This window comes from Diadema antillarum, unplaced genomic scaffold (genome assembly GCF_040938485.1).
Source record: "Diadema antillarum isolate AM-2024a unplaced genomic scaffold, OU_Dant_1.0 seq00000035_RagTag, whole genome shotgun sequence".
Lineage (NCBI taxonomy): Eukaryota > Metazoa > Echinodermata > Echinoidea > Diadematoida > Diadematidae > Diadema > Diadema antillarum.
In genome coordinates this window covers 2,157,728-2,185,579 of record NW_027271149.1, presented here as the reverse complement: position 1 = coordinate 2,185,579, position 27,852 = coordinate 2,157,728, and the positions used below count along the sequence as shown (strand labels likewise).

The 27,852-nt window shown below is 39.1% G+C and overlaps 1 protein-coding gene across 1 annotated transcript in view; it reads right to left on the bottom strand.

Annotated features, from left to right (window-relative positions):
• Positions 1 to 27,852, bottom strand: part of LOC139725380 (protein CIP2A-like) — a 36,287-nt gene that overhangs the window by 7,378 nt on the left and 1,057 nt on the right. The window contains exons 3-19 of the mRNA XM_071636464.1: positions 26,042 to 26,154; positions 25,254 to 25,348; positions 24,565 to 24,661; positions 23,026 to 23,148; positions 22,310 to 22,455; positions 21,524 to 21,599; positions 19,104 to 19,310; positions 18,091 to 18,247; positions 16,370 to 16,514; positions 15,615 to 15,714; positions 14,272 to 14,390; positions 12,935 to 13,178; positions 11,863 to 11,925; positions 10,598 to 10,708; positions 9,628 to 9,824; positions 8,204 to 8,317; positions 6,037 to 6,259 (exon numbers count right to left, since the gene is read on the bottom strand). Of these exons, the coding sequence (XP_071492565.1) occupies positions 6,037 to 6,259; positions 8,204 to 8,317; positions 9,628 to 9,824; positions 10,598 to 10,708; positions 11,863 to 11,925; positions 12,935 to 13,178; positions 14,272 to 14,390; positions 15,615 to 15,714; positions 16,370 to 16,514; positions 18,091 to 18,247; positions 19,104 to 19,310; positions 21,524 to 21,599; positions 22,310 to 22,455; positions 23,026 to 23,148; positions 24,565 to 24,661; positions 25,254 to 25,348; positions 26,042 to 26,154 (2,330 nt within the window). The remainder of the gene's footprint in view (positions 1 to 6,036; positions 6,260 to 8,203; positions 8,318 to 9,627; positions 9,825 to 10,597; positions 10,709 to 11,862; positions 11,926 to 12,934; positions 13,179 to 14,271; positions 14,391 to 15,614; positions 15,715 to 16,369; positions 16,515 to 18,090; positions 18,248 to 19,103; positions 19,311 to 21,523; positions 21,600 to 22,309; positions 22,456 to 23,025; positions 23,149 to 24,564; positions 24,662 to 25,253; positions 25,349 to 26,041; positions 26,155 to 27,852) is intronic.

Below are 27,852 nucleotides of genomic sequence, written 5' to 3'. Positions count from 1 at the left end.
TAAGAATTGAAAATGAAGGATGTGCAGAGGGTTTTAAGAAATGAAAGTGGCCATTAGAACATGTGTAATCAAACTACTTTACAATAAAAGTGTTGTAGAACAACTGCAAAAATCACAATTATCCAGTCATTTTATGATCCCAAACTTAAGAACTATATAGAAGAAGAATTGCTCTTTCAGAAATTTAAAAAAACTACAGATTAAATAGGCTGACCCACTTTACCTAGTTTGAGTCCTAATGTAAAATCCTGGCATGTGACTTTTTGTTGGTCTTGTGAAGCACCATCACCAATTAATGCCTCCACTCCACACATATGTGTCATTTTGGCATGTCAGCACGTCTCACGTAAATCATCAGTTGACAATCTAGAACCATTTTATGGTACAAGAGCTCATTTTTATACACATATGTGTCAAAATAAATTGTGGGCAAACATCATGAAACTACACTGATCAAAGAGACATAATGTAATTAATTTCGATGAAGCTTCATTAATGTAGGACTTCCACAACCAACTACAGTCAAACCTGTCTATAACGGCCACCAAAGGGAAACAACAAAAGTGGCTGCTATAGACAGGTTGGTGGCCATTTTGAATTTCAATACTTGCATTTTATAATAGCAGAAAATAACCGTACGTCACTCTTAAAAAAAAAGCAACAACCATCAAATCAGTTTGCATGTGCAGCTATTACGGGAATTTTTGTTGTACAATGCACTTCACTTTATTTTTTTCCTTGCCTGCTTCTGTTCTTTTGATTTCAAAAACAACATTTTGGGCCTGAGGAACTGCTCAGGTTTGTATCGGATGCATGAGTGCCGAGTTCGATGGAGATTGATAATGTGTGAAACTTACATAAACAACAAACAATACCCAGACAAGTACCATATGTGACCCTGCACCTCAAAACAAACAAAAAGTCGCCTGACACGAATTTTTAGTTAAGACCATATTCTGAAAGAGCAGACTTTAAGCTTTAAAATGATGTATAACTCAAATGAAATGGACTCTCCTAACCTATCTAAATATTGGAAAGAAAGCACAAACACAGGAAAAGTGTGAACTGAGACAAGAGGCTCTGAGGTACAGTGCCTATTCAAGCGCTTAATCTTTACCAAACCGTGCTGGCTGTGCGATGAATGGGACAAAAAACAGGAAGTAAACCACCAGAGTAACAACAATGAAGGGATTATTAGATTAAACTGAAATTAAACATGCCTCATAAACACATTCTGTCCATAATTAATGCCAACTTTCAAAGCAGTAGCACTATTCTTTCAAAAGTTATTAGAGTTGAAAGTGAAGAGTGTGAACAAGGTTTTTCAGAAATGAAAAAGGGATTCTAAAGACACACCTAATCACACTATTCTACCAAAAATGTTCGAGAAAACTGCTAAAAAATACACTTTCCTGCCCGTTTTATGATACCAAATTTTATCATAATGTAAAAGAAGACCCGCTCTTTCAGAAAATATGAAAAAGTCAAGTTCGGCTACTTTGACCCATTTCACTTATTTTTAGTCCTCAGGCAAAATCAGTGTGTGCGACTTTATGTTCGTTTTGAGGTGCACAGTCACATATTGTCTTTATTCAAAGGGAGTTAAACACCAACTAGTTGGCATTTTGGTAAAATTCTAAGATGTTATTAGGAGTTGTCTTTGCCTTTGTAGCATCTATTCAGGGCGGCATTACTGAAGCCTAGATCTAATCTAGTCAAGTTAGTGGTACGACGGCTTTTCATGGCAAAGAGCTGCATTAATGTTGCCAATCCTGTCTGTGTGATTGTGACTGAGCTAGGACTCGGTAGAATTAACGCAATGAACGTAAAAGACATCGTATTCATGGCTGATTTAATAGTTCAGATACATTTTTGTGGCCACTATACACACATAAATATTCACCAAGGGATACAAAATGAGTGGTCGCTGACCACGTTAGGCAGGTGGCCGCTATATAAAGGGTCCATAATACAGCAATTTCGTGCGGGGGATTTTTCAGTGGCCGCTATAAACAGGCGGCCGCTATAGAGAGGTGTACACTAAGACAGGTTTGACTGTACTTTGATTTCTAGCCCCAAAGTGATTCAATACTTTGTACACTTTTGACTACAAACTATGATAACGTAAAGATCCTAACAGTCTGTTTGTAGACCTGTGTTATTCCTGCATTGGCACTCAATACTAGAGAACTGACATGTCGTCTTGAGACATTTCAAAATGAAATCATCAACTGACAAACAGCGCCTGCAGAAACACTGAACTATGCTGAGAGCATATAGTGTCTTATCTGTACGGAATGACGTGACTACAGACCTGTCAATTGCTTCGGAGAGTAAACCATCAAAAACAAAAGGATTGTTGGAGAAAATATCGATGTAGATTTGATTCATCCAGGTATGGGTGTAGTGTGCCAAAAGAGTGAATATAAAATCTGTTCGACTGGACTTACTTGTGAAAATCACAGAGAGAAACTTTCATGACTCGTCCGAGTCACTTCTCCAGCTCTGTCTGGCTGGCGAGCTTTCATCCATGATGGATAAATGAGCAATGTTACTGCCTTTATTGTCTGTGCATCAAGGAATTTTTTGGATCACCAACTGGTATGTTGCTGAAAGCTTCTGTCGGAGTCCCCCTCCCCTGCTCGCCAGCCAGACAGAGCTGAAGAAGCGACTCACACTAGTCATGAAACTGTTCTCTCCGTGATTTTCACAAGTAAGTCCAGTCAAACTGATTTAATTTTCACTCTTTTTTAATAGTGCTGGTGAACTTTCAATGAACCTGTGTGAGCAAGCTTACAATCACTCTCCAAATCTATTGCATTGACTTTTATACATTGTACAACACCTAAAAGAATTCTAGCTATCTGACCAGTTTATTGTTAATCACATGACATGCAGTTAAAGCATCATTGCTGGCTGGCACTGCTGAGCCATGCAATTTTGTTAGAGCAAAAATAGATTAACACATGGCAAACGTCACCAATGTACATTGACTCTCGTCTGAAACTCTGGTAGTTCTTGCACCATGGCATGCCCCTGACATCACAATAAACATACCTTTGCTGCGCACACTCAATCAGTTACAAGCGCGCATTCAGTCACTCATGATACTGTCAACAATTTCAACCGATTACATTTGCTTATGACTGATTTTATTGTGCCACACATTGTTTTTCACATAAAAAGAAATGGCTGCCATTTTTGTACGAAAATTCATGAATTGGTGTGGACCCCATTTGTTGACATCTGAGGTGTTGTATAAAACAGTGTATGACAGTCTTTGCTAGTGCAATGAAACAAGATTTCGCATTTGACAAAAAAAATTATTCAACTAAGCCTCGACTCTGCTTCGCTTTGTTGAATAGAGCGCCTCTATCTTTCACCTTGTGCAGAATCTTGTACCATTGCACTTGTAGTGATTCACTGTTTGTAAAATAGATGAAGGAATCAGGAATAGCTATGAGATGAGGCAAATTTAATGGGGAGGGGGTCAACGGAAGAAGGGAGAAGACATGGACAGAAGAGGGGTAGTGGAAGGGAAGGAGAAGGGTGATCATATGAAGATGGCAGAAGAAGCTGTGATTCCAAAGTGGAAGTGAAAGGTCCACCAAAGCCAGGGGCCTGTTTCATAAAGACTGAGCATCAATGGAAATGGATCGCTAATTGCGTATCATAAACAACTTTGCGATTGATCACAAGTAACGCTCAATCTACTAAAAGTTACCCTTGATTTTTCTTGAAATCAAGCGTAAGTGTCCTTATGAAACAGGACTTAAGCTCAATATTGAACTTACGCTTGATTCAACGAGCTACGCTGAATAAATCGAGCGTAAGATCAATCACAACTCTCTACGAAACAGGCCCCAGAGGGCTTACTGGAGGTAGAAGAGAAGAGAAGTTGAGCAGAGAACATGTTAGTGGCTGGACAAATGGAATGAAGATGGGCAGAGCAACAGAGGGAAGGGAAATGACACAGACATGAAAGGAGAATACGAAACTGGGAAGAAATATTTAGGAGGTTGAAGAGAAATTGTTTTGTTGTTGTTTCCATCACTGTGATCACCATTGTTATTGTTGGAGTACAGGGGAAGGAGCTGAGGAGGTGATGTACTTGTAGGTGGAGGAAGAAAATTGATATCAGGGTACCGTTTCATGAAAGTTGTCAGTCTCTGACAATCACCATGGTAACAGTCAGTGACCAGAACATCTCAGCCAATCAAAACCAAGAATTTTACTGAAATTGTCAGAGACTGACAACTTGTCAGCACTGACTAAATTGATGAAACACCCCCAGGAAGGCAGAAAAGGAAAAGACCAAAGGACAGGAAATGTTTTGGGAGATGGAACATGCCAATGAGATATTCAATTCTCCTTATCACATATAACTGTAAAAACTCAAATGGTGGCAGTGCTATTTCAATTCCTTGAGCCGTTGAGGACGAGTACCGAGTATAATTGGGCAGGTGTCTATGAGGAATGCGTGTTGTAGCAAAATCAGTCCATCCTCAATGGGTTGATAATGAGTCAACAATGCTATGCCAGTGCAACAGCACAAGACTTTATTTTATCGTACACAAAAAACACTGAGCACAATCTCTACTTCAAACCTGCAGTAGTTTGGTACAGTGTAGATTTTCTTAGCAATTACAATAAAAAGCGAAAACTTGAATGTCATTACGACTGTATATGCTCTGCCAGTGTATGTTGCATACTAAATTCCACATTACTGGAAGTACACATGTGATCTTTGAAAGTGTGACTCCGCTTGGGCTCCGCATGTTGCGTGCAGGTGCGTAAGGTCACCTCATTCATTTGCATGTGGCGTACAGTCAACGTACAGACTGGACCACTAGCAACCCGTATTTACAGTAATATACGCTCCACTGAATTAGTATACAGACCTGACCACTAGCGACCACATATTTACAGTAATATACGCTCCACTGAATTAGTGTACAGACCTGACCACTAGCGACCACATATTTACATTTATATGCGATCCATCGAATCAGTGTGTGCAGAGGGGTAAGAACAAACCATAGATGATGAGAAGAAGTGGAGAAAATCACTGAGATGGAAGAAACTAGAAATGTCGCTACAGCGACTGCTTATACCCCCGCCAAACAACATTTCATAAGCTTTGGTCAAAACAACATTTCATAAGCTTTGGTCAAAAACCTGAGGAAGCAGTTAAATCCGCAAGATCTTTCCTTGATCTTCTGCCATTAATATGCCGTTACCATGGCAACGTACTTTCGGGTACTGTCGAAAAATGCGTCTTGCACATCTACAACCAAAGGCACACAAAGGCAAAAACTGAGGAAGTAGTTTGCAACACAAAATTTTCCATCATTTTGGCTCATAATATGTGAGCTGTTACCATGGCAACATACTTTTTGTCACTGTCAAGAAATGTGTCATGCTGACCTATATCCTAAGACAAACATTCAATATGAATTCCATGAGAATTGGAAGAACACTGATGAAGCAGTTTTGCCATGAAGCATTTTGCCCTATATTTTACCAATAACATGCCGTTACCATGGCAACGCACTTTTTGCCACTGCGGAAATATGTGTCTTGCACATTAACATATTTAGATGAACATCTGTACCTAATTTCATAAAAATTGATCAAAAACTGTGGGAGGAGTTCGCGACGCAAGATTTGTACCCATTTTTGCCCATAATATGCCGTTACCATGGCAACTTACTTTTGGGTACTGTCAAAAAATACGTCTTGCACATCTACAACCCAAGGCACACATCTGTGCCAAGTTTTATGGGAATCGGTTGAAAACTGAGGAAGTAGTTCGCGACGCAAGATTTGCAACGGACCGACCGCCCCGACCGCCCGACCGACCGCCCGACCGCCCGACCGCCCGACCGTCCGCTGATTCCTATATACCCCCTTCAAACTTCGTTTGGCGGGGTATAAAAAGAAGGAAGGGAGCAGTGGAAGATGATCTGCAGTTTGGAAGTGACAAAGCCCATTGGGATTGACTTTTGATTTCAGACGAAGATTCGCAATGCTCACCTGCTGAGAGAGCTTTTTCTTGGCCTGCTCCGCCTTCGCCAGCTCCCCTCTCAGCTTGTCGATGGCTGCCTCCAGGTCCTCCCTCTCCCTCTCCGTCTTGCTCAGGGTGCGGCTCGTCTCCGCCAGCTCCTCCCGCACGCTGCCGAGCTGCGCCTCCGTCTGCTTCAGCTGCTTCACCGTCGCCTTGTGCTGGCGCTCCAACTCGTCCAGGTGTGCCAACGTTCTGAGCGTTCAAGGACAAAAAGCGTGAAGTCGTCATGGTGTCCTTGGACGCCGTGTTTCTCTCTCGGTTCATTTGATTCCATTTCCAAACATACACCAACACCACACTGACCCGTTTCTTCTTTGTTTACATCAACCACATGTTGACACGTGTTATGAAAGTAACGGTGGATGAGGGATGATGTGAAACTGAACTACGAATAAAAAAAAAAAAAATAGATTCAGGAGTGAAAGTCTATATGTGACTCTGCACCTCAAAACAAACAAAAAGTCGCCAGACATGAATTTTTAGTTAAGACCCTACTCTGAAAGAGCAGACTTTAAGCTTTAAAATGATGTATAACTCAAATCAAATGGACTCTCCTAACCTATCTAGATATTGGAAAGAAAGCACAAACTCAGGAAAAGTGTGAACTGAGAAAAGAGGCTCTGAAGTACAGTGTCTATTCAAGCGCTTAATCTTTACCAAACCGTGCTGGCTGTGCGATGAATGGGACAAAAAACAGGAAGTAAACCACCAGAGTAACAACAATGAAGGGATTATCACATTAAACTGAAATTAAGCATGCCTCATTAACACATTCTGTCCATAATTAACGCCAACTTTCAAAGCAGTAGCACTATCTTTTCAAAAGTTATTAGAGTTGAAAGTGAAAAGTGTGGACAAGGTTTTTCAGAAATGAAAAAGGGATTCTAAAGACACACATAATCACACTATTCTACCAAAAGTGTTCGAGATAAACGGCTAAAAAAAACACACTTTCCTGCCCGTTTCATGATACCAAATTTTAGCATAATGTAAAAGAAGACCCGTTCTTTCAGAAAATATGAAAAAGTCAAGTTCGGCTAGGTTGACGCATTTCACTTATTTTCAGTCCTCACGCAAAATCAGTGTGTGCGACTTTATGTTCGTTTTGAGGTGCACGGTCACATATATCCTAAAACAAGCCAGCGGTGATATTCATGGAAAGAGTGTCACTTTGTTTACCAGTTGTGTAGAGAATTCTCTCTTCTAAAATAACATTACTAGTATCATCACAGAAGGGGCAATAAAGCTACACAAGAGAGCAAACAGAATCACATCAAGATGCCTAGAGACACCTCAAAACTGAAAGAAAAACTAGAGGGAAATCCCATTACAACAACGTTGCCAAGACCACAGAATTTACCATGTTATGCTACTTTGTTGTAAACATACTAAAAACAGAGACCGGCTATGTTCTGTAATGGAACATTGGTACTGCCTATTGAAGTCACCGTGTTACAAGCAATATCTCACTGTTAGCAAGGTTACTAAAATACAGTTTCCTTGTTTTCATTTTTCAGCTGAACAAAAAGAGGAGATCGGGAATAAAACAAACTTTAGTTGCTCCTTGTTCAATAGTGCCTAGTGCCATCTTCAAATAAGATGCTGTTGAAGGTGACATGATAAGGAAAAGAGGAACAGAGTTTATAAAGAGGACCTAATAAAAGATGGGACCCACCTTTTATTAGGATCACTTTGTTTTGCTTTGTTTTTGGATATTTCAGCCATTTGAATACCAATATTCATCAAGTAAACTTTTAATTCCTCTAAGAATTGTATGTTCTTTAATATTTCATATATTAAAGTGGTTTATAAGTATTTCACAAAAAGTTAGGGAAGACTAATATCCCCACCTCTACCAAAACTATACTAGCCCTTTAACATTACACACTCACTGAGCTCAGACAGATTTCACAATGAGGTTACACCTACATCAACGCTGCACACTGGTACTGGTCCGACAGTCCCTGACCAGTAAAAATACTGTCGGACCAATAACTTTTTCAGGAATGGACCAGTAAAAAATTTAAAACCTGGGTTCCTATAACTGGTTGAACAGACAGGTCCAAGCAGTAGACAAAATGGGATAGTCTGCTGCCCTGCCTACAAAATTGTACATGCCAGCAAATGTCAACTTACGTCTCATGCTTCTGCTTGAGGGCTTCACTGTGTTTGGTGAGTACCTCATGAAGCTCCAGGAGGCTAGCATGCTCCTGTTTCTTGTCTTCCAAACAGTTCTGAACGGCCTCCAACCTGGACGGAGTGACAGACACATGACTCTGTGGTTACAATCACAACTGCTTGCCTTTCTGTTAAAAAGTTTGAACTCAAGAATTTTGAACATTGAATAAAAAACAAACAAACAAAGAAACAATGGAAAAATGATTCAACCAGGGACTAGAGCAGTAATATGCAAACTATGTAAGACTATGAGTTACCAGCACTAAGTATACATCATTTTAGTGAGACATTCAGAGTAACATGCAATATGTGAGCCCCCCCCCCCCCACACACACACAAATCAATTTTGTATTACTTCTTTCAAAGCATAATCACAAATATCTCTCACTATATTATATCATAACTATCTATTGCCCTCTGTGTTGGGTGTGTACCAAAATATTACAGTGGATTTGATAATAGGGGCTGGTGTAAAACAGCACTGAGCACATTTGCCTGCCAATGAAGGAAACAAAATTGTATCAGTATTCCTTTTGCTGTTCCAAGGATGAGTGCGTCTGTTTGCATTTTCTTCTCTCTAAATGAAACCTTAGATTTGGATAGTCTGGAAGGTAAGCATTAGAAATTACCAAGCTACCAAGTCTCACGCATTGTGAGTGAGACTCAAGCATTTAGGGTCTGTCTCACGATCTCACGCATGACACCCATTTTTCTCAAGCATTGGGAGCATAGCTTAAAGGAATAAAGTGAGAGTTGCAATTGAAGGCATATTTCCCTTTTGTCATTCAAAATAAGTAAAAAATAATCACTTAAGTATGCACCAGCTTGAACCATTAAGAGCTAAAAATTGAAAAAGCTCCCTACCGTGGGAGGGCGGACTCCCCCCCACACCCTCTCTTTAATTGCTCAGTCGCTTCGCTCCCTCGCTCACGCACATGTGCGCGCGCCGAGATGCTGAGTCATGAAAATCTCACTCATAAAAATTTCTTGAACTTGGCATCTATGCTGAGACCATTTCATTTGTTACCAACTTGCACATAGTGCTTGCAACACTAAAATGTGTGCAATTGTGATGTATTGTCCTTGCACATCTGTGTACTACAGGAGCATGTGTGCATCTGTGTTTCTTTTCTTTCTTTCTTTCTTTTTTTTTTGGGGGGGGAGGGTCTGCATGTTTAGCAGATTTGAGTTGGTTCATGGTAAACTGTACAAAGAGTTTCACGGTTCAAAGTTCAAATACTACTACTCGAAGAAATTGATTCATCTCAGTTCTCAAGTATCTGCAGTAAGGAGCTCGCTACTTGATTCAAGAACTTGGTAAGTCCATTTCACATGCTTCACTGGCACGACCTACTCTGAACGTAATTTGGGCTCGTCCAAACCTTTGCGTCTGCTCTGCGTAGGCAGCCTTCAGCTTCTCGTGTTCCCTGGCAACCGCCTCCAGCCGCTCAATCTGGCCCATCATGGCCTTCCCCTCGGCCAGCATCCTCTCCCTCTCCAGTGTGGCCTCAGACAGCTGCTCCCTGTACTCTTCACTCCTCTTCTCAGACTCCTGGATCATGGATCGCAGCTTACGTGCCTAGTCCATCAAAAAAAAAAGAAAGAAAAAAAAACAGAAAAAGAGATATGAAATAAAATCGAATCGGTTTTCGAATCATTCATCAGGCAGGAAATGTCATGCACAGCAAAATTTCATACAGATAAAGCTTAATACAGACAATTGTGAACATGTTAGATAAGATAATTGCGCAAAACTCTGATACACACTTATGCTGGCAAAAATATTCTTATTCTCGTGGAAGTGACTGAAAAAACAACAACAACAATGTACAAACAAGAGGATGGACAGACGGACAACTGGAAAACCAAATGCTTCCAGTGGCACTTTGTGCCAGAGGCATAAAAAGTTGATACATTATTCTTGGGAATTCACATTACATTTGTGTGATTTTGTAGACTGTACAGTTTTTTTCTACTACTTATTTATCCCGAGTATCTCTATCATTAATTCTGGTTCTTTCAAGGAATACATCAGTTCTAGGCTGTTACAACACATACAATGTGTAGAAGCACCCATATTCAGAGCATATGTATGTATTTAAGCATTATTGTTATCATATGAACTGCTATTATTGCAATTACTAATTATTGATGTAATTATCAATATTATTACAACTGCTATCATTACTATTATCACAATTTCTATCATCATCACCATCATCATCATCATCATATTCAGTGTCAACACGAATATTCATATCTTTTATTTTAAAGTTTACCAGAACACAACTCATAGTAGCACACACACACACACACACACACACACACACACGGTCCCAGTCAAAGACTTGCCTCATTGTCGGCCTGGGCTTTCCTGCAGCGGTACTGGGCTATCAGACGGTCTGCCTGGGCCAGTGCCATGGCCTTGGCTTCCAGTAAATCCTGGAGGTGGCTTTCCTTGGTCTGTGAATGGCGCAGACAGTGACACTGGATTATAGTAACTTCTAATGCATTTAAAATCCCTCAATCGTGTACATATGGCACAGAAACGTAACTTCTCATATCACCATCAATGATAAAAGTTGAGAGTAAGGAGTATTTATTAATCATTGAACTTCAACACAATATATTTTGATCACTTGTCTATGTGACTGTCAATCACAAAACCAACAGGAAGTTGCACAACCTGATTTTATGGGAGGACTCAAAGTAGGTGAAATGTGTCACCCTAGTCTATCTTTAGCTTTTTCATATTTTCTGAAAGAGCAATTATTCTACACAATTCTAAAGTTTTGGATCATAAAACACATGTTGTTGTTGTTTTTTTCCAGCTTTTCCAGAACACATTTTTCATAGAATAGTGTCACCAGGAATGACTTCGAGATCCTTTTTTGTTTTTTAAAAACACTTCACACACTCTTCATTTTCAACTCTAATAACTCTCAAGGGAATGATGCCACTGCATTGAATGTAAGTATAAGTCATGAATAGAATGGGCTCATTGAGAGTGCCAAATTTCAGCTAAATCTCATAATCCCTTCATTGTGATCGCTAGGTAGTTTTGCATCCTGTGTTTGTCCCATTCATTGCACAGAGCACAGCTTGAGGAGATCCTAAACTTCAAATCCTCTTCTCCCAGGACACAGTTTTCCAGAGTGTTTTCTTTCTCTTCATTATTTAGATGGTTTATAGAGTCAAATTGTACTGAGTTATACATTATTGTTAAGTTTAGAGAGTCTGCTCTTTAAGAAATTGTCCTTCTCTTAAAATCTATGTCTGGTGACTTTTTTAGTGGTTTTGTGATGCAGGGTTACATATTTATTTCACTTTTTAAAATAAGTGATAGTTGGCAATACGAAAACAAACAAACAAACAAACACAACAAACATACTGTATCTGTCAGAATATGGAAGACACATAATTCAATGCTACATTTGTATCTGCTTTAATACCTCAGTCATATGTCTACAATGATATGAAGTTGATATCAACCTGAGATATAAACACTATTAACAAAAAATCATTGAGTCAGCATTGGAAAAAAAAAACAAACAACTTTTAAGCCAACAGCTGATATCCACAGAGTCTATCATCACCACGTAGGTGGATGTACTTACTGCAAGTGAGGACAACTTGTGTTCATATACGTCCATAATCTCTGATGCCTTGACATCTTTCAGCTGAAAATCAGAACAGAATATTAAACAAAACAATACAGGTAAATACCTCTGCATAGCCCTGGAACTTCTCAATGAATCTTGAATGGCATAATGAATAATGTTTTGTCCAAACATGTCTGCTCTGTTGAAATGTGTGTTCCATGCATCACAGGCACTGTGAGGGAGGATATGCTGTGTACGTCAGGGCAAATACTGTCTATACTGTCAAATACTGTCTTCGACAATTTTTCATCATTTATTGTTCATACACTTGTGTTTGAGCGAAGACATAAAAACAGCATTCTGCTTAATACACAAGTCACATCTGTAAGCCTAACAGAGAAAGAATAAATGCTCCGTCTGCTTAACATGGAACTGCTGCATAGACTATTCGTAGATGGAGATGTCAAAAGTAAGTCAAGCAGTTTACTTACAGCTAAATTGTGCTGTGACTCTTCAAACTCTTGCCTAGTTACATGTAGTTTAGCAATGAGTTTGGGTTTTTTTTTTTATGAGGAGACTGCAAACTATGAGTCCAGCTTTTTAGCAGTCCCATCCATTTTCAACAAATTTGATCCAGTATTTCTAATAAATGTCCCAACATTTATTGTATTTCAGTTCAAAGTATTTTCCTAGAGTACATGCTGTACTGATTTTGTGTCATTATGTGTATGCAAATGATTTGTCGCAATTATATCTTTGTTGGAAATGAAATAGGACAAATGAGTGAAAAACAAATGAACTGGGATAGGAGTTTAACCTGGTACACCTATTCTGGGCCACACTATGCTTGTGAAATATTATTTTCCCCCAATCAATCATTCAACCAAGTTCAACTTATGAATTGTACATACATGAAGATTTTTTTTTCCATTAATAAAAGCTGCACCCAAAGTTCAAACTAAACACTCAAACCACAGCACAGAGCAAATAAGAGTTAAGGATGGTGGTCCAATATGCTCATCATCGTCGGGTATTGCATCACAAAATGATCACAGATGAAAAACTTGACTACAAGTCACACACTCACATCCAGCCCTGTCTGCATTCGGTCAATCAACTTGTCGATGCCAGCATTCTGGTGACCTGTGACCTTTGGTGCCCTGACGCTGGGCTCCAGGCGCGACCCCATGGTTGAGAGGTCGTACCCGTTACTGTGGCTCTGGTTTAGGTTGTGGGACGGGTGGGGTACTGGTCCAGTGTGGCCAAGAGATGACCCCTCCTGACCAGACCCTATCCGGTGGGAATTATTTGAGGCTATGCACTCACCAAGACTGGGTAAAACAAGATGTATTGAGCAAGTTTTTGACTAAAATATTCATCTTTTCTTCTTGTAATTGAAAGCACAGCACAATACACAAGCAAGGCAAATACAGACCTGTCTTAATATCATATCTAGTACCATTGGAAAAACTCCAACAAGGACAAAAACTAAAACCTAACACACAAGAACAAATACAAAATTTGCTGTAGTTGAACCTATTTTGAAATGTCAAGAGTGGTTAAATCTCAGCATTACTGGGCAACTGGACTGAGTTGATTGTACCCAAATCTGAGCACTGATTAGAACGAATGGGCTTAGTATGGACTGGAAGGCTAGAAGCATTTAATTTTATACCTGAAAGCAATGTCATGAATGATGAAGCTGCATTCATGTCAAAGTCAGGTACAATCGTGTATAAGGAAACCCAATGGACAAACTCAAATCATCTGTGGTCTCATTCTTATAAGTTCTTCCCTAGCAAGAGTTGAATGATGCCATCCTTTCCATTAATGTGTATGAGCAGTCCACAGCACCCTGAAAGTGCTTAACCCATTGAGGACGGGCTGATTTTGCTACAACGCGCATTTCCCATAGACAATTGCCGAAGTATACTCAGGACTCATCCTCAACAGGTTAAACATACATCTAAAAATAAACTGCTACAACAAAACTGCCATGTAGTTAAGACCAGTATTAAAGGAAAGATGCTGAGAGACAAACAACATACAGTGTAAATGCAGGCATGCATTAAAGTCAGTACTACTCTGAAAAAAAAAAAAAGAGAGAGAAAAAAAAGCTTGCCTGAGCTTTTCCTCCCTCTGATGTATAATTTACCCTCAGCCTTGATTAACAATGAAAGGAATGATTATGGAATAATAGTTACGTTCAGACGGTGATCCCTATTAAAATTTGAGGAAAAGGCTTATTCTTGGCGCCCCATATAGACCTTATTCTCAAAGCAAGCCTGTCCTTGAGGTTAAGGATCACCGTCTGAATGTAACTTATAAACTATCATTAGTATGTGAATGCATCTTGTGGAAAAAAAGGCAGATGAATTAAGCAGCAACAAAGCTCTATGAAAGTCACTAGGCAACTTTGCTTACATGATTGAGGGGAAGTCCGGGAGGGTGGTGGCAGCCTTGATCAGTTTGAGACTGACTTGGACTCGCTCCCTACGTTCCGAACTCAGGCCATGAGCGAGAAAGGGGACCATCCTCTGATCCTGAGGCGGAGGAATATGGATAAAATGAGAGTCCCTTTCGGTTTGCTTTGCTTTTGTATTGCTTTATCAACATGTCATTCTCAAGAGAGAGTGAGCACACACAGGTCAAGTGCAGATCCATTTAAAATCACCTAAGATCAGCATTTAGACATGACAACAGCAAATGAATAGCAAAATAAATCTTTATCATTACAAAGTCAAATCTAATAACGTGTTTACACCATGCTCCCAGCGGCCATGGCAATCACGTTACGGGTCACCGTGGACAAAACGGCGTGGATGTGAGACAATGTGGGGGACGGGATGTACAAACGTGATGGGCTGTGATTGCCATGGATACTGTGTCAGATTTTTAAATTGACAAAAAAAATTGCAACAGTAGTCATGGTGCTGATGAGAAACAAAGTAGGCCATAATAAACAGGTAAACATAACAAAATGTGACTGTACGCCATAACAAAACTTGGAGGTGGTCCGTAGTGGGACGCAACAGAAATTTATGGTGTAGTCTAGCCTGACCCGACACCATGAGAATAACAAATAATTCACTATTCTCATGGTGTCAGGTCAGGCTAGACTACGTACACCATAAATATAGAGAATTATAGCTACATGTCCACTGAAGCAATTGGTGGAACAAACAGATTGAAATACGGAAGGGGAAAAAGGGAGAATATTTCACGTACCCACTGCACGCTATGTTTTGGGTAAATGGGGCTGCTGTGGCAGCCGGGAACAGGGTGTTAACTAATAGCACGAGAGACAAAAAACCACCATGCCAGTGCCAGAGCTCAAATCCAAATACTTACTTTTTGAAATCACCATCTTACAACTCCCATGTCAGTTTGCATCTGACACACATCACAAAATATCACTTTTTGTGGTTGATCATTTTCTGATAACCTCTCTCCCATAACTACTAGGTCATGACTTCTGGACTTAATGTTTAGTTTAAGTGGACATCAGTAAGAGACATAGAAGGTAACTGTATTTTGTTGTTTTTTGCATAATTGTATGTGATTGTGACCAATATTGCTGTTTCAAAAAAACATGGAGACCTAAAAGATTCTGCATCTTTCTTTCTTTTTTTAAGGGGGGTCTGATTTGAGAAATGCCTGAACTATCCATTCTCTATCTAGTCAACTTGGATAATGAATGCAATGCTTATCTACACAAATTTCTAATATTTGTGAGTGTGACTCAGTGAACCCTGACATGGTCTTACCTGCAACAACTCACAGAGGGCTGTCTTAATCTGGGGCAGGTGGGACTGCAGAGACACCATGAGGTCCAGTATGCACAGCACCGTCCCGACACCTGCGTCACTGGAGTCACCAAAAAGACAAATGAAAACAAAATGTGGTGCGAATACTCCAAGCTACATTCATACAGCTGTGATAATGTTCTTAATCCGTTGAGGACAAGTCCCCAGTATACTCGGGCAGGGGTCTATAGGAAATGCATGTAGTAGCAAAATCAGTCCATCCTCAATGGGGTAATGAATCATCAAGACTTAGATTCACTCAGTATCTTGAAGTAGAAGTTCTCACAAACACCACTCAACACATGGGGGGACAAGAACAAAGGGTAAGGCATAGGAATTCAGCAACTCTCATTTTTTCATCACAGCATGGCCTAGTCTTCACACTCTCCGCCATGATTTAGGACGCTATCAATACCCATACACTGCACTTGCTCCTGCAAATTTCACTGTTGAATTGAAACTGCTCTGATTGCACTTTGGCTTGATGGAAAAAATGCAGAAACCTGTGAAAAGTTTAGGCCAAAACATGTAACTTATTTTGAGCTCTTCTCTACTATTTTTTCCTCAGAAACCCATTTCTTAACATTTCCACTAATTTTCTCTCATTTTTTTCCCCCAAAGAATCTCAATCTTGCACACATTTCACTGTTTCTTTAATAAAACTTTACACTTCTGCTTGGAAATTACTAGTGAGATTCTCTTGGGATAAGACTCACCCCCAGTCACAGTATCCGGCAGCCACACGCGTCCTGCTTAGTCCCACCTGATTGTTGTTCAGCTGATGCTCAACAATTGCCAGGCAGGGTTCAAAGTTCATGACCCGACTGATGTAAGCCCTTGAGCTGTCATCATTACAAAGGGGTGCAAATCATCAAGGGTCAAGGGGCAATATTTCCTGTATGTTGCCTTGGCAGAAATGAAAACTGTACAATTCATAGTACAACTGTATAGAGTATACAACAGTGCGATATATACACCTGGTAAGGAGCTGTAGGCCGACACTGTCGCATACTGTGGTTAATAAACTTCTCTTATTGTAAAAACTGGCAGTATCTATGGTAAATTTCTTGGGATTACATAGGGCAATTTCTTTTTAAAGAAAGTTTCTCATTAAAGGAACAATACGAAGAACTTGACCATGACCCTAAAAAAAAAAAGAGGATTGTTTGAACTTCAAATAAAGTTAAAGGGGAAAATCCAGTCTAAAAATAAGTTAGTCTGATAAAACAGAGTAAAATCTTCCAAGTTAAATGGTAAAAATTTGACTGAAATCGGATGAAAAATCAGGAAGTTATAACATTTTGAAGTTTTGCTAATTTCTGCAAAACAGTTCTTGTACAGTGGATATGAATGTGCAAATGAGTGAGCTACCAATGTCATATCTTCACAATTTTCCATTGATCATGTACAAAAAAACAATGAAAATTCAATGTTTCTGTCACTGAAGTCTGAAACATGATGTTATTCCTGGTTGATTAGCTTCAGAATAGTGATCAGTTATATATACCAGGATTTGAGCCTTGGGCATAATTTCATTTGAATGAAAAACTGGAAATTTCAAAATTTTATGTACAAACTGTATGTCAAGTTGTGAGGGGATGACATGCTCACTTTGCGATTTGCATATTCATATTGACCATTCAAGAACTGTTTTTTTAAAAATTAGCGAAACTTCCTTATTTTTTTATCCGATTTTGATAAAAATTTTACCGTTGTAACTTGTAATATGTTATTCTTTCTTATCAGACTAACTTGAATTTGGACTGGCTTTCCCCTTTAAGGAGATGGCAACATACAAAAAGAGGAACGCTGCACTCTTCTCAACAAAATGCACAGCAGGGAATACCTTTCTGAAGTGAGTTAAAGGGTGTGTACAGTTCTGGTCAACGTGAGGATTTAGCTTTTAACGTGTTGCAAGATATCCAGAAACCACTCTATGAGATGTCAAAGAGCATGCAATTCTAAGGGGTATCAGAAGTTTATCTGATGAAAATCGGTTTGAAATGGCTGAGATATCCAAAAACAAGGTGAAACAAAGAGATCCTAATGAAAGGCGTGGCCTGTCACCTTTTATTATTATCACCTTTTTGGATATCTCAGCCATTTGAAAACCAATTTTCATCAAATAAACATTGAATCCTTCTTAAAATTACATGTTCTTTCATATTTCATAAGAGGTTTCTCATTATCTCACTTAGGAATGTTCAAAACATGAATCCCCACCTCAACCATTACTATACAGTCCCTTTAACATCCTTTCCATTTATTAACTAGCTTTAACTTCATTAAAGCAAGCATTGTCAGCTCAGAGCACTAAAAAGGTTAGATTTACCCTTTTATATTGTACATGTGGGACAATTTCTACAGCTTTTACCCCATGAGGGAATTACCAGATTGCCAATGTACCCCAGTATCAGTACAAGATGTCAAAGGATATTCAGCAGAAGACTCATGACTTTGGTGATTTTTGTCAGTTTGTGCTTGATGAATGCGCCCTCTAGGTCCTGCAATGGGACAATGAGTCTTGTTGCCATGGGAACTGCAACATCCGTCTGTGGTGAGAGCTGCGCCACTAGACCAGAGTCGAGCATTTCCTATAAAAGATGAATATCAGTTGGAGGTAGATTGGCACTGTCATGGCATTGACTTATAAGATTCTTATATTCCTATCATTCTTCTATAACTAAGAACTACTTTTTGGCCCGAATTCACAAAGGTGGTACAAATGAAACCATGGTTTAAACCATGGACAAAAACCATGGAGCGCCAAGTGTCGCATAGAATATTTCATTACGGAATCGGTCACTTCGTCGATGAAATGATTATTTTGTAACGAAATGACAACATTTTGTAACTAAATGAACATTTTGTAACTAAATGAACATTTCGTCTATGAAATGATCATTTCGTTATCGAAATGGTCATTTTGTCGAGAAATTACCAATTTTGCAACGAAATATTCCGTGCGACACTTGGCGCTCCATGGTTTCTGTCCATGGCTTAAACCATGGTTTCATTTGTACCACCTTCGTGAATTCGGGCCTTTGAGTTTAAACTTCTGCAAATACCCAATAAAATCACACATGCAAAAAATACACAGAGTTTCCACAAATTAAGTTTATTTGTCAATGTCTATATGTTAGGATAGAAATACATCATACTTTGAAGATCAATAAATATTGTAACTTGCAAAATCTCTACTACAGAACATAGATGAAAATTTCAATGAACACTCGGAAACATTTCCTTTTTTTTTCTTACTTCGTAGACTGCTCTCATTAAAACTTCTGCAAATACATAAAATCACACAAGCAAAAAATACACAGAGTTTCCACAAATTAAGTTTGTCTGTCAATATCTATATGTTAGGAGAGAAATACATAATCTCTACTACAGAACATAGATGAAAATTTCAATGAACACTCGAAAGCATTTCGTTTTTTGTCTTACTTCGTAGACTTCTCTCATTAGGTCCAAGGCCAGAAGGGAGACTGTGTTGTTGCTCTGTACAGGGCGCGATGCCCACTCTGCAATGGCAAAAAATGACTGGGGGTCATCAGAGTCACTGCCTCCCGAAACATCAGGGGCCATGATGCTGCGGCACACCGTCGGACGAAGCCCAGTGATGGTACAAAAGGACAGCATCAGCTCAAAAATCTGAAAATTAAGGACATTTTCTTTTTCATTCTTCAGCATAGTACTTGACTTAAGATTTGCACCAAAAATGCACAGACAGGTGGTTTAACAATATATAATCAGGAATCAACTCTAAGCTTTTTTCTCTAGTGGCCAACATGGGCCACTAAAGTATTTGAATTTAAGATTTTGGTGGCTTGAAATAATAGGAAATAAAAGTTTTGAATTCTAGCTGTCTGATCCGGTCACATAAACATAGTCTTTATAAAAATTTGGTGGCCCCGACATCAATTATTAGTGACCCCAGGCCACCAAGCCATCGGGCCACCACTAATGTCAAGCCCTCTGTTAACACAACTTTTGTACTAGGCCAGTTTCATAATGAGGTCTACAGTGATTGTAACACCGAGTGCTGCTCCTAAATCAAACTAGAAAAATATCACTGTAGGTGATTAATACCCCCGCCCCGTGACGACAGTCTTACCCAAGGAATGATCTTTCCTTGATCTTTTGCCATTTAAATGCCGTTACCATGGCAACGCACCTTCCGACACATCCGAAAAATATGTCTTGCACATCTTCCCACCAAGACTATTGTGTGTGCCACATTTCATAAGCTTTTGTCAAAAACTGAGGAAGTAGTTCAATCCACAAGATCTTTCCTTGATCTTCCGCCATTAATATGCCATTACCACGGCAACGCAGCTTCCGACACGTCCAAAAAATATGTCTTGCACATCTTCCCACCAAGACCAATGTGTGTGCCACATTTCATGAGCTTCAGTCGAATACAGAGGAAGTAGTTCAATCCGCAAGATCTTTCCTTGATCTTCCGCCATTTATATGCCGTTACCATGGCAACGCAGCTTCCGACACGTCCGAAAAATATGTCTTCCACATCTTCCCACCAAGATCAAGGTGTGTGCCACATTTCATAAGCTTTGGTCAAAAAACTGAGGAAGTAGTTAAATCCGCAAGATCTTTCCTTGATCTTCTGCCATTAATATGCCGTTACCATGGCAACATACTTTCGGGTACTGTCAAAAAATGCGTCTTGCACATCTACAACCAAAGGCACACATCTGTACCAAGTTTCATGGAAATTGGGCAAAAACTGAGGAAGTAGTTTGCAACACAAAATTTTCCATCATTTTGGCTCATAATATGTGAGCTGTTACCATGGCAACATACTTTTTGTCACTGTCAAGAAATGTGTCATGCTGACCTATATCCTAAGACAAACATTCAATATGAATTCCATGAGAATTGGAAGAACACTGATGAAGCAGTTTTGCCATGAAGCATTTTGCCCTATATTTTACCAATAACATGCCGTTACCATGGCAACGCACTTTTTGCCACTGCGGAAATATGTGTCTTGCACATTAACATATTCAGATGAACATCTGTACCTAATTTCATAAAAATTGATCAAAAACTGTGGGAGGAGTTCGCGACGCAAGATTTGTACTCATTTTTGCCCATAATATGCCGTTACCATGGCAACGTACTTTTGGGTACTGTCAAAAAATACGTCTTGCACATCTACAACCCAAGGCACACATCTGTGCCAAGTTTTATGGGAATCGGTTGAAAACTGAGGAAGTAGTTCGCGACGCAAGATTTGCAACGGACCGACCGCCCGACCAACCGCCCGACCGACCGCCCGACCGTCCGCTGATTCCTATATACCCCCTTCAAACTTCGTTTGGCGGGGGTATAAAAATGAGACTAAACTTGACTAAAAATGAAATAAACAGTTATTGCCAAACTGTTGTCAAGAGGTTGCCATGGAAACTGCAAACTTTGCATTGTGCAATTGTTTGCAAACTACTTCATGGAGAGGACATTTGTTTTACTGGTACCTTAGTTGGAGGAAAGGAGGGGGGGGGGGGTTAATGTGTGAATGGTGGCAAAAATAAAGTTTCTGCACCATGAATCTTTGACAAGCAATCCCTGGCAAGTACTCTTGGCTTATCTGAATATCGTCTGTTAAGCACATCTTGGACCTGTTTCATCATGCGATTTACAATAACTGAATATTAAATAATACAACAGCAAACTAAGTTTGCAATTTACAAGGCAACTGCTGCACAACATCTAATGAACTGCAAGTATTTCAACTCATATTACACTAAGAGTAGCTGTTGGTATTTCATTTGCAACCTCTTTGTAAACCTCTACATGATGCAAGCACCTCGGACATGTTTTGACATAGCGCACTCAATCCTCACCTTGTTGACTGATTCATCGTCCTGTGTCGGGAGCAGACCCAACACCTTGCAAAGGCACAGTTGGAAGTGTTGAAATCTGCCAGATAAATAACAACAACAACAACAAAAGGAGGTCAACACCTCTTTCACTGTAAGTAGTGAATACTATTATCACATGCCTGTATGAGAACTTTATTTGCATGGCTAGGAATGGTGACCATCGTTTCCAAATTGATTGGAGTGCACCAGGGCAGTGTCATGTATGCACATTTTCTTCAATCCAACCATTGAGTGGTCGATGAAGGAAACAACAGCAGACCAAAGATAAGGCATCACATGGACACTCTTTTCATCGTTAGAAGATCTCAACTTTGCATATGATTTCCCACTGCTTTCTCACACACACATGCAGGGAAAAAAACATTGTTTGAATAGCTGTGCACAACAGATTGGACTGAAGATTTTGATACTGCACTTATTGTGAGTCAAATGCACCCATGTATGAACCACATCCCTGGCTTCTTACCAGTGGATTCAAAAGAAGGGGGGGGGGGGGGAGACAGTGCTGGTACTCATCATCATTTCTTTTTTTTTCTGATTTTTTAGAAGTGAAATATGGACTGAATAAGGTTTCTGAAAAGAAGCATGAATTACTCACTAGAGAGGAGGCTCGAACACAGCAAGCATTGTGGGTTGGCTAGCATTTCCATCTACTGCTTCCACTTTAAAAGTGACATTTAAATTTATGTAACTGCACACTTTGTACATGAGAACATTGGAGGTGTTAAACGCTTGTATGGAGCTTACATAAGAAGACTTTGCTGTATCCTTGGGCTCTTCAGGAGGTCAATGAAAAGGTCAACGGCATAGCGACGCGTTACCACCCCATCTCCATTGATGAGGATGTTGAAGATGAGCTGGAATGTTTGACTGATATTCTTGGCATTGAATAACTGCAAAGGAAAGAATAGAAAGGTTCAGGCAGTCACAAACTAGTGCCCAATTTGCTTAAATGCTAAACCAAGCTTGAAAATTAGAGAGTAGAAGTACATTAAGACACTCTATATCAGCTTGTAAAACAAGAAAGAAATTTAGTTTGTTTGTTTTTTGTAAACAAGAAGTGTAATTTTTTCTTCTTCTTCTTAATGAGCAATTTTCTGTTTCCTTGACTGTGAAACTGTATAAGTATCTTGACTTCTAAGTCATTGTCAGATTCATTCATTCAGTCAGTCAGTTACATTCAAACATGATAATCATATAAAATGATGATGCTATTCCCTCACAAGTCTCCCATTTACACACTTGTGGCATGTAATCTTCCCTAAATTTGTTTTATAGTGCTTTTTTTTAGATATAATAATCATAAGTTTCATATCATATCAGTTTTCAAGAGTTCGCAATTAGTTTTGTGTGCATCGTCACAGAGTATTCGGTAAAATATTGTATTAAAACAGCGTTTGACTTTACCCTGTTCTTATCATAGTCAACTTCAACATTCAGTGTAGCGTCCCTTTAAGACCTACCTTGTCACCCAGCTCTTCATTCAAGCACAGACTCGTCAGGATGGACAGAGAAAAGATGATGATTGTGAGACTGCTGTGTGACAGGAATCTGATTAGAGTCTTTGTGATGGACTTCAGGTTGTCCTGGGTGAGAAGGGAAAGGCAGCGTGAAAGAAAATCCCAAGAAAAGGCAGAACATATCATATGGCAGTACATCGATAGTCCCATCTTTTTTCTGTCCTACTCCAAGTAAAATGAAAATAATCAATAAACAACCCATGCTGGCCAAATTAAATAAAAAGCAACAACACAGCGCTGACTGTAACATACAGTGTATTACAACATATTTAAACAATGTCAAATAATTATGGAGGAAAAAAAAATTAATATCAAATCAAATTTGATACAAAATGATACCATGCGTCATAGTGCTTTGGCTGCCATGTATTTTCGCTCTCCTGAACTTTTGACATTTTTGGGACCTAAGGTCTGTCTCCCCAACAGTGATATGGGGTAAAGATGAAGATATGAGTATCTTGGGGTTGGAACTAATCATTTAATCCTTTCGAACATGAAAAGCTGTGAGCAACCAGATTTATTGTGCTACACTGGTACTCCACTTTCCTCATAGACAAAGTATTAGAATACAGCATACAAGAACAGTTAAACAGCATGGTGATATTTGCTACATATTTCTACAGAGTGGCAGCACAGTTTTCAACTCTTCAATGCCTGAGTGGTTTTTATTCATTTGAACATCATCATCAATGGTAAAGTTCATTCACTCCAACATTATCATTGGTAAAGTTCAATAACTTCAGTATTGAGCCAGCAAAACATTCTTCCAGTAATACAAAACTGATTAATGACATGACAAGGTCACATGCAAAAGATGAAATTAAAGGAATCCAAAGAAAAATGTGGATTGAGTGATAGCAGCAACATTATTAGGACACATCAGTGAAAGTTTGAGGAAAATTGGACAATCAATGCAAAAGTTATGAATTTTTAAAGTTTCAGTCTTGTAATCACTGGATAAGGAGACTACTTCAATTTATGACATCATGTGTGGACAATATAAAGAAAATATAAAGAAAAACCAACATGCTTTCACTTCTCTAGCATAATAAAAGAGCACTTGACTAACCTCTTTCAGAAAGCAGGGGGGATAACATTACCCATAACATTCTATGTCAATAACAAGTTGATGGAATGTGTCATTTTCATGAAAAATGAATTTCTGTGAAATTCTCAATATATATTGTCTATATCGTTGTCCACACATGACGTCATGAACTCTAATAGTAGTCTCCTTATCCAGTGCTTACAACACCAAAATTCTAAAAATTCGTAACTTTCCATCGATTGTCCGATTTTCCTCTAACATTCACTGATGTGTTCTACTAATATTGCTGCTTTCACTCCATCCGCATTGCTCTTTGGGTTTTGGTTTCCTTTAAGAGGATTTTAATGTGTCCTCCACTTCAGGAAAAGTTCCAGTTACTTTCAACATTTCTGCACACTTTATTTATCTAATTTTTTTTAACTATGCGCACTCACCATAGCTTTGATATGAGCCTGGATGGAAATGTTCTGTCTGCACAAGTTTGCCAGCAACCCTAGGCAGGGCATCGTCAATTCTGTCTCCTGTCCAAGTCTGAGGAAAAAAGAGGGGAAAATCACTGTCAGTGCATTATGCTAATATCTTTGAAATGAGACTGGACTTGAAGTGAGGTGATCCAATAGTGGGGACGTTAAAACCTAAGGAAACTGGCAAAGTGTGGGAAATTTGCTACCGCAGGTATCAAGGCTTAATTCTGCTTTTATATCATTTTACTTTGTAGGCATGTCTTCTCCTTTTCACAATATCATTAAGATTTTGCTTGCTTGAATAACAGTAGGTATTAAGACCAAGTACAGGAATGAATCTTCAACTTAACTTGATAGGGTAAAAATAAACTTGTATAATGCAGTGAAAACTTAAAAATGTGTATAACTCAACTCAAAATGATTTACCAGTAAGTAATTGGCAGAATAAAAGAAGTACTGGAAAGAGCTATGTTCATAGCTTTGAATAAGACCTTCAAAAGAAAAGAGTTTGAGGTTTGGTGTTTGCTGCTAATTTTGAGGAATTACATATTGCCCTTTTTCACATGTGTATGTCATGCTTATCTTAGTTGTGGTGTATGGGGATCACAACAGGGCACCTGTAATCAATGATTAGCAAGATCTGAAAAGTTTAATCTCACATCTGAGTTAGCAGGAACTGGACGAGGTCCTCCACGTAGTTGTTGGGGTAAACTATCCTGTAGTTGTATGTCACCCGCTGCAGCAGTTGAATGCACTAGAAGAAGAAATTCAAAGATATTTTTTCCTGAGAACTGTTTGATGTGCATTGTACATTATAATCCTAAAACATGATGTATATAATTGTGGTGATTTAGCACAAGATATTTCATATTGTAGTGTGAAGTATTCTCAGAATATAAGTTACACCAGCATATAACTTGTCAGAATAATTATGTAATGGTTTTTGAAATTGTCTTGATTGCAAAATTGCATATTTGGATTTTGCAACCCTGATGTAGGAAGTGTCCATATTAAAAAAAAAATTAAAAAAAATAAAAAAAACAGCCTACATGCATAGTGGACAGAACATCTCTTCTCAAACTGTCTACCTGAAGCATTTGAGTTCAGGTTCGATTTTTTTTTTTTCCCCAGCATAAAAAGGATGAACACCTTAACATATTCATTCAAAATGTGTTGCACAAACAGGCACTGTTGGAACATGCAAGTGTGAAGACTATTTTGAGAAGAATTTTTGGAAAAAGAAGAAAAAAAAATACAAACAACTTATTCATTCTTCAGATATTGTCCAAGGAAAGTTTGTCTACCCTTTTATTGCAAACATGACTCTGACACTCAAAAACGCTATTATGAATACATGCCCTTTTAGAAACTGAAGTTTCCACATTTTGAATCTAAAGTTAAGGTAACAAAGTGTGTCCTTCTACTCAGACCTGCTCATAGGTCATACCTGACCAATGATTGTGTCATCTGTCGAACCCCTCTGGAGTTTCAGGAAAGATGCCAGGGAAGCGGGGAGGTTAAAGGTCACCTGAAGGGTTTCCCTGACATCACAGTCTGAAGCTGCATGGTGAAAACAATAAAAACAATATGACTGCATCTCTAGGCTGCTAAAATGAATGTGCACTTCACTTTGTATTGCACATAATTATGATACCTGTTTGAAATTGTTTGTTCTTGTTGTTGTACATGCATTTTTATGAAACAGGCATGAATGGTGTTTGATTCTTTTACTCTGCTGGAGCATCTTCCTCTGGTTGTTGTTGATTGTATAAAGAACTTTGAAAAGAAAGCACGACTGTTATGCTAGTCTAATATTCACCTGCAGTTACATCTATGTTATTTCTGCACATCATTTTTAATACCACTGTATTAATTTTGTTACAAAGGCAAATGAGAAGCACTATTCAAAAAATCTTAATGCCCCAGTTCAAAAGCATTTAATTTGTTGTGTCAGTGAGAATCAATTGGATGACTGTCAGGAGAGAAATTTATCTTTGATTTTGCCGGTGAAGTGAAATCGAATCTGGTTGAGTTTGCAAAAGATTTAGAGCTTTAAAGCTGTCCTAGAAAGCCACTAGGTCAAATTGCAAGAAAGTGACTGTCTGGAAATTCACATGAAATGAGACAAAGTAAAAGTTAAAGAAATAGCATGGCAACAGCATGCCCGGTTTGTAGTATTATGTATTAATTCAGACTATAGAAATTGAGTGAATAGAGGTGTTATGTAATAGCTCCCATCCAGGTGGTGGCTAGGAATGTTCTCTAGCTCAGTCGAGACTCAGCTATGTCAGTGTCACTAGGGTGTTGGTTGTAGTTTATTGTTCACAAGTTCATGAGTAAAGATGTTATGTAACAGCAGTCTAGACGATGGCTAGACATATTGTTTAGTTTCAATAGGGCTATATTAAAGCATGATGATTGGATGATTTCTTTAGTGTAGGAAAGGCATGAAAAGGCAAATGTATGGGAGTGTAAGGGACTTTAGTGTGAACATCTATGGTTAGGGAAGCTAATAAAAAGCTGAGTAATGTAGAGGATCGGGGAGAAACACTTTAATCAGACATCCAGCATAGATCTCCGCTTAGGCAGCAGTCGTTTTTCTGGGGGTTTTCCACGTCGGTGAGATGCGAGCTCCAGCTGCCGATAAAACTGAACTCGGACAGTTATGATCCGAACTTTGGAACGGAGCTCAATCTCCATTTGCCTGCTCGTCGTCGCTTGAGCTCGGGCATCGCAGATCAAGGCATGAGTCTGCGTGGTAGCAGGGACTAGTGAAGGCCGAGGAGCTGAAAGGACCGCCGATAGGGTAGCGTCTAGCTGAGTGGCCAAGTCAAGGGGGTGCTTCCGAGAGACAAGCCAAGCGACTGTGCCGAGGTCGACGACGAGTGTATCCGGCATTGATGGCGACTGAGCCAAGCTGAGGGGATCACCAGTTCAGGTCATCCAAGATAATCTAAGTTATGTATTTGTGCTTTGTTTCATACTATCTTTTATGCTGAATGTATTGTTATGAACGAGAAAGCTACAAAGACTTGAAAGATTAAACTCGAACATAACTGTATACGAACAGTTTGAATTTCCATTATTTCGGTGTCAGAGTAGCAGAGAGAGAAAAAAAAAAAAACAAGTCACTTACGTGACAATGACTTTAAGTTATAGGTATCATAACTCACCCATCAATCATTTTATGTAACTTAATTTTCATCCACCTGTATCACATGTATCGCTGAATTCATCAAACATGACTTGTGCTTGCAC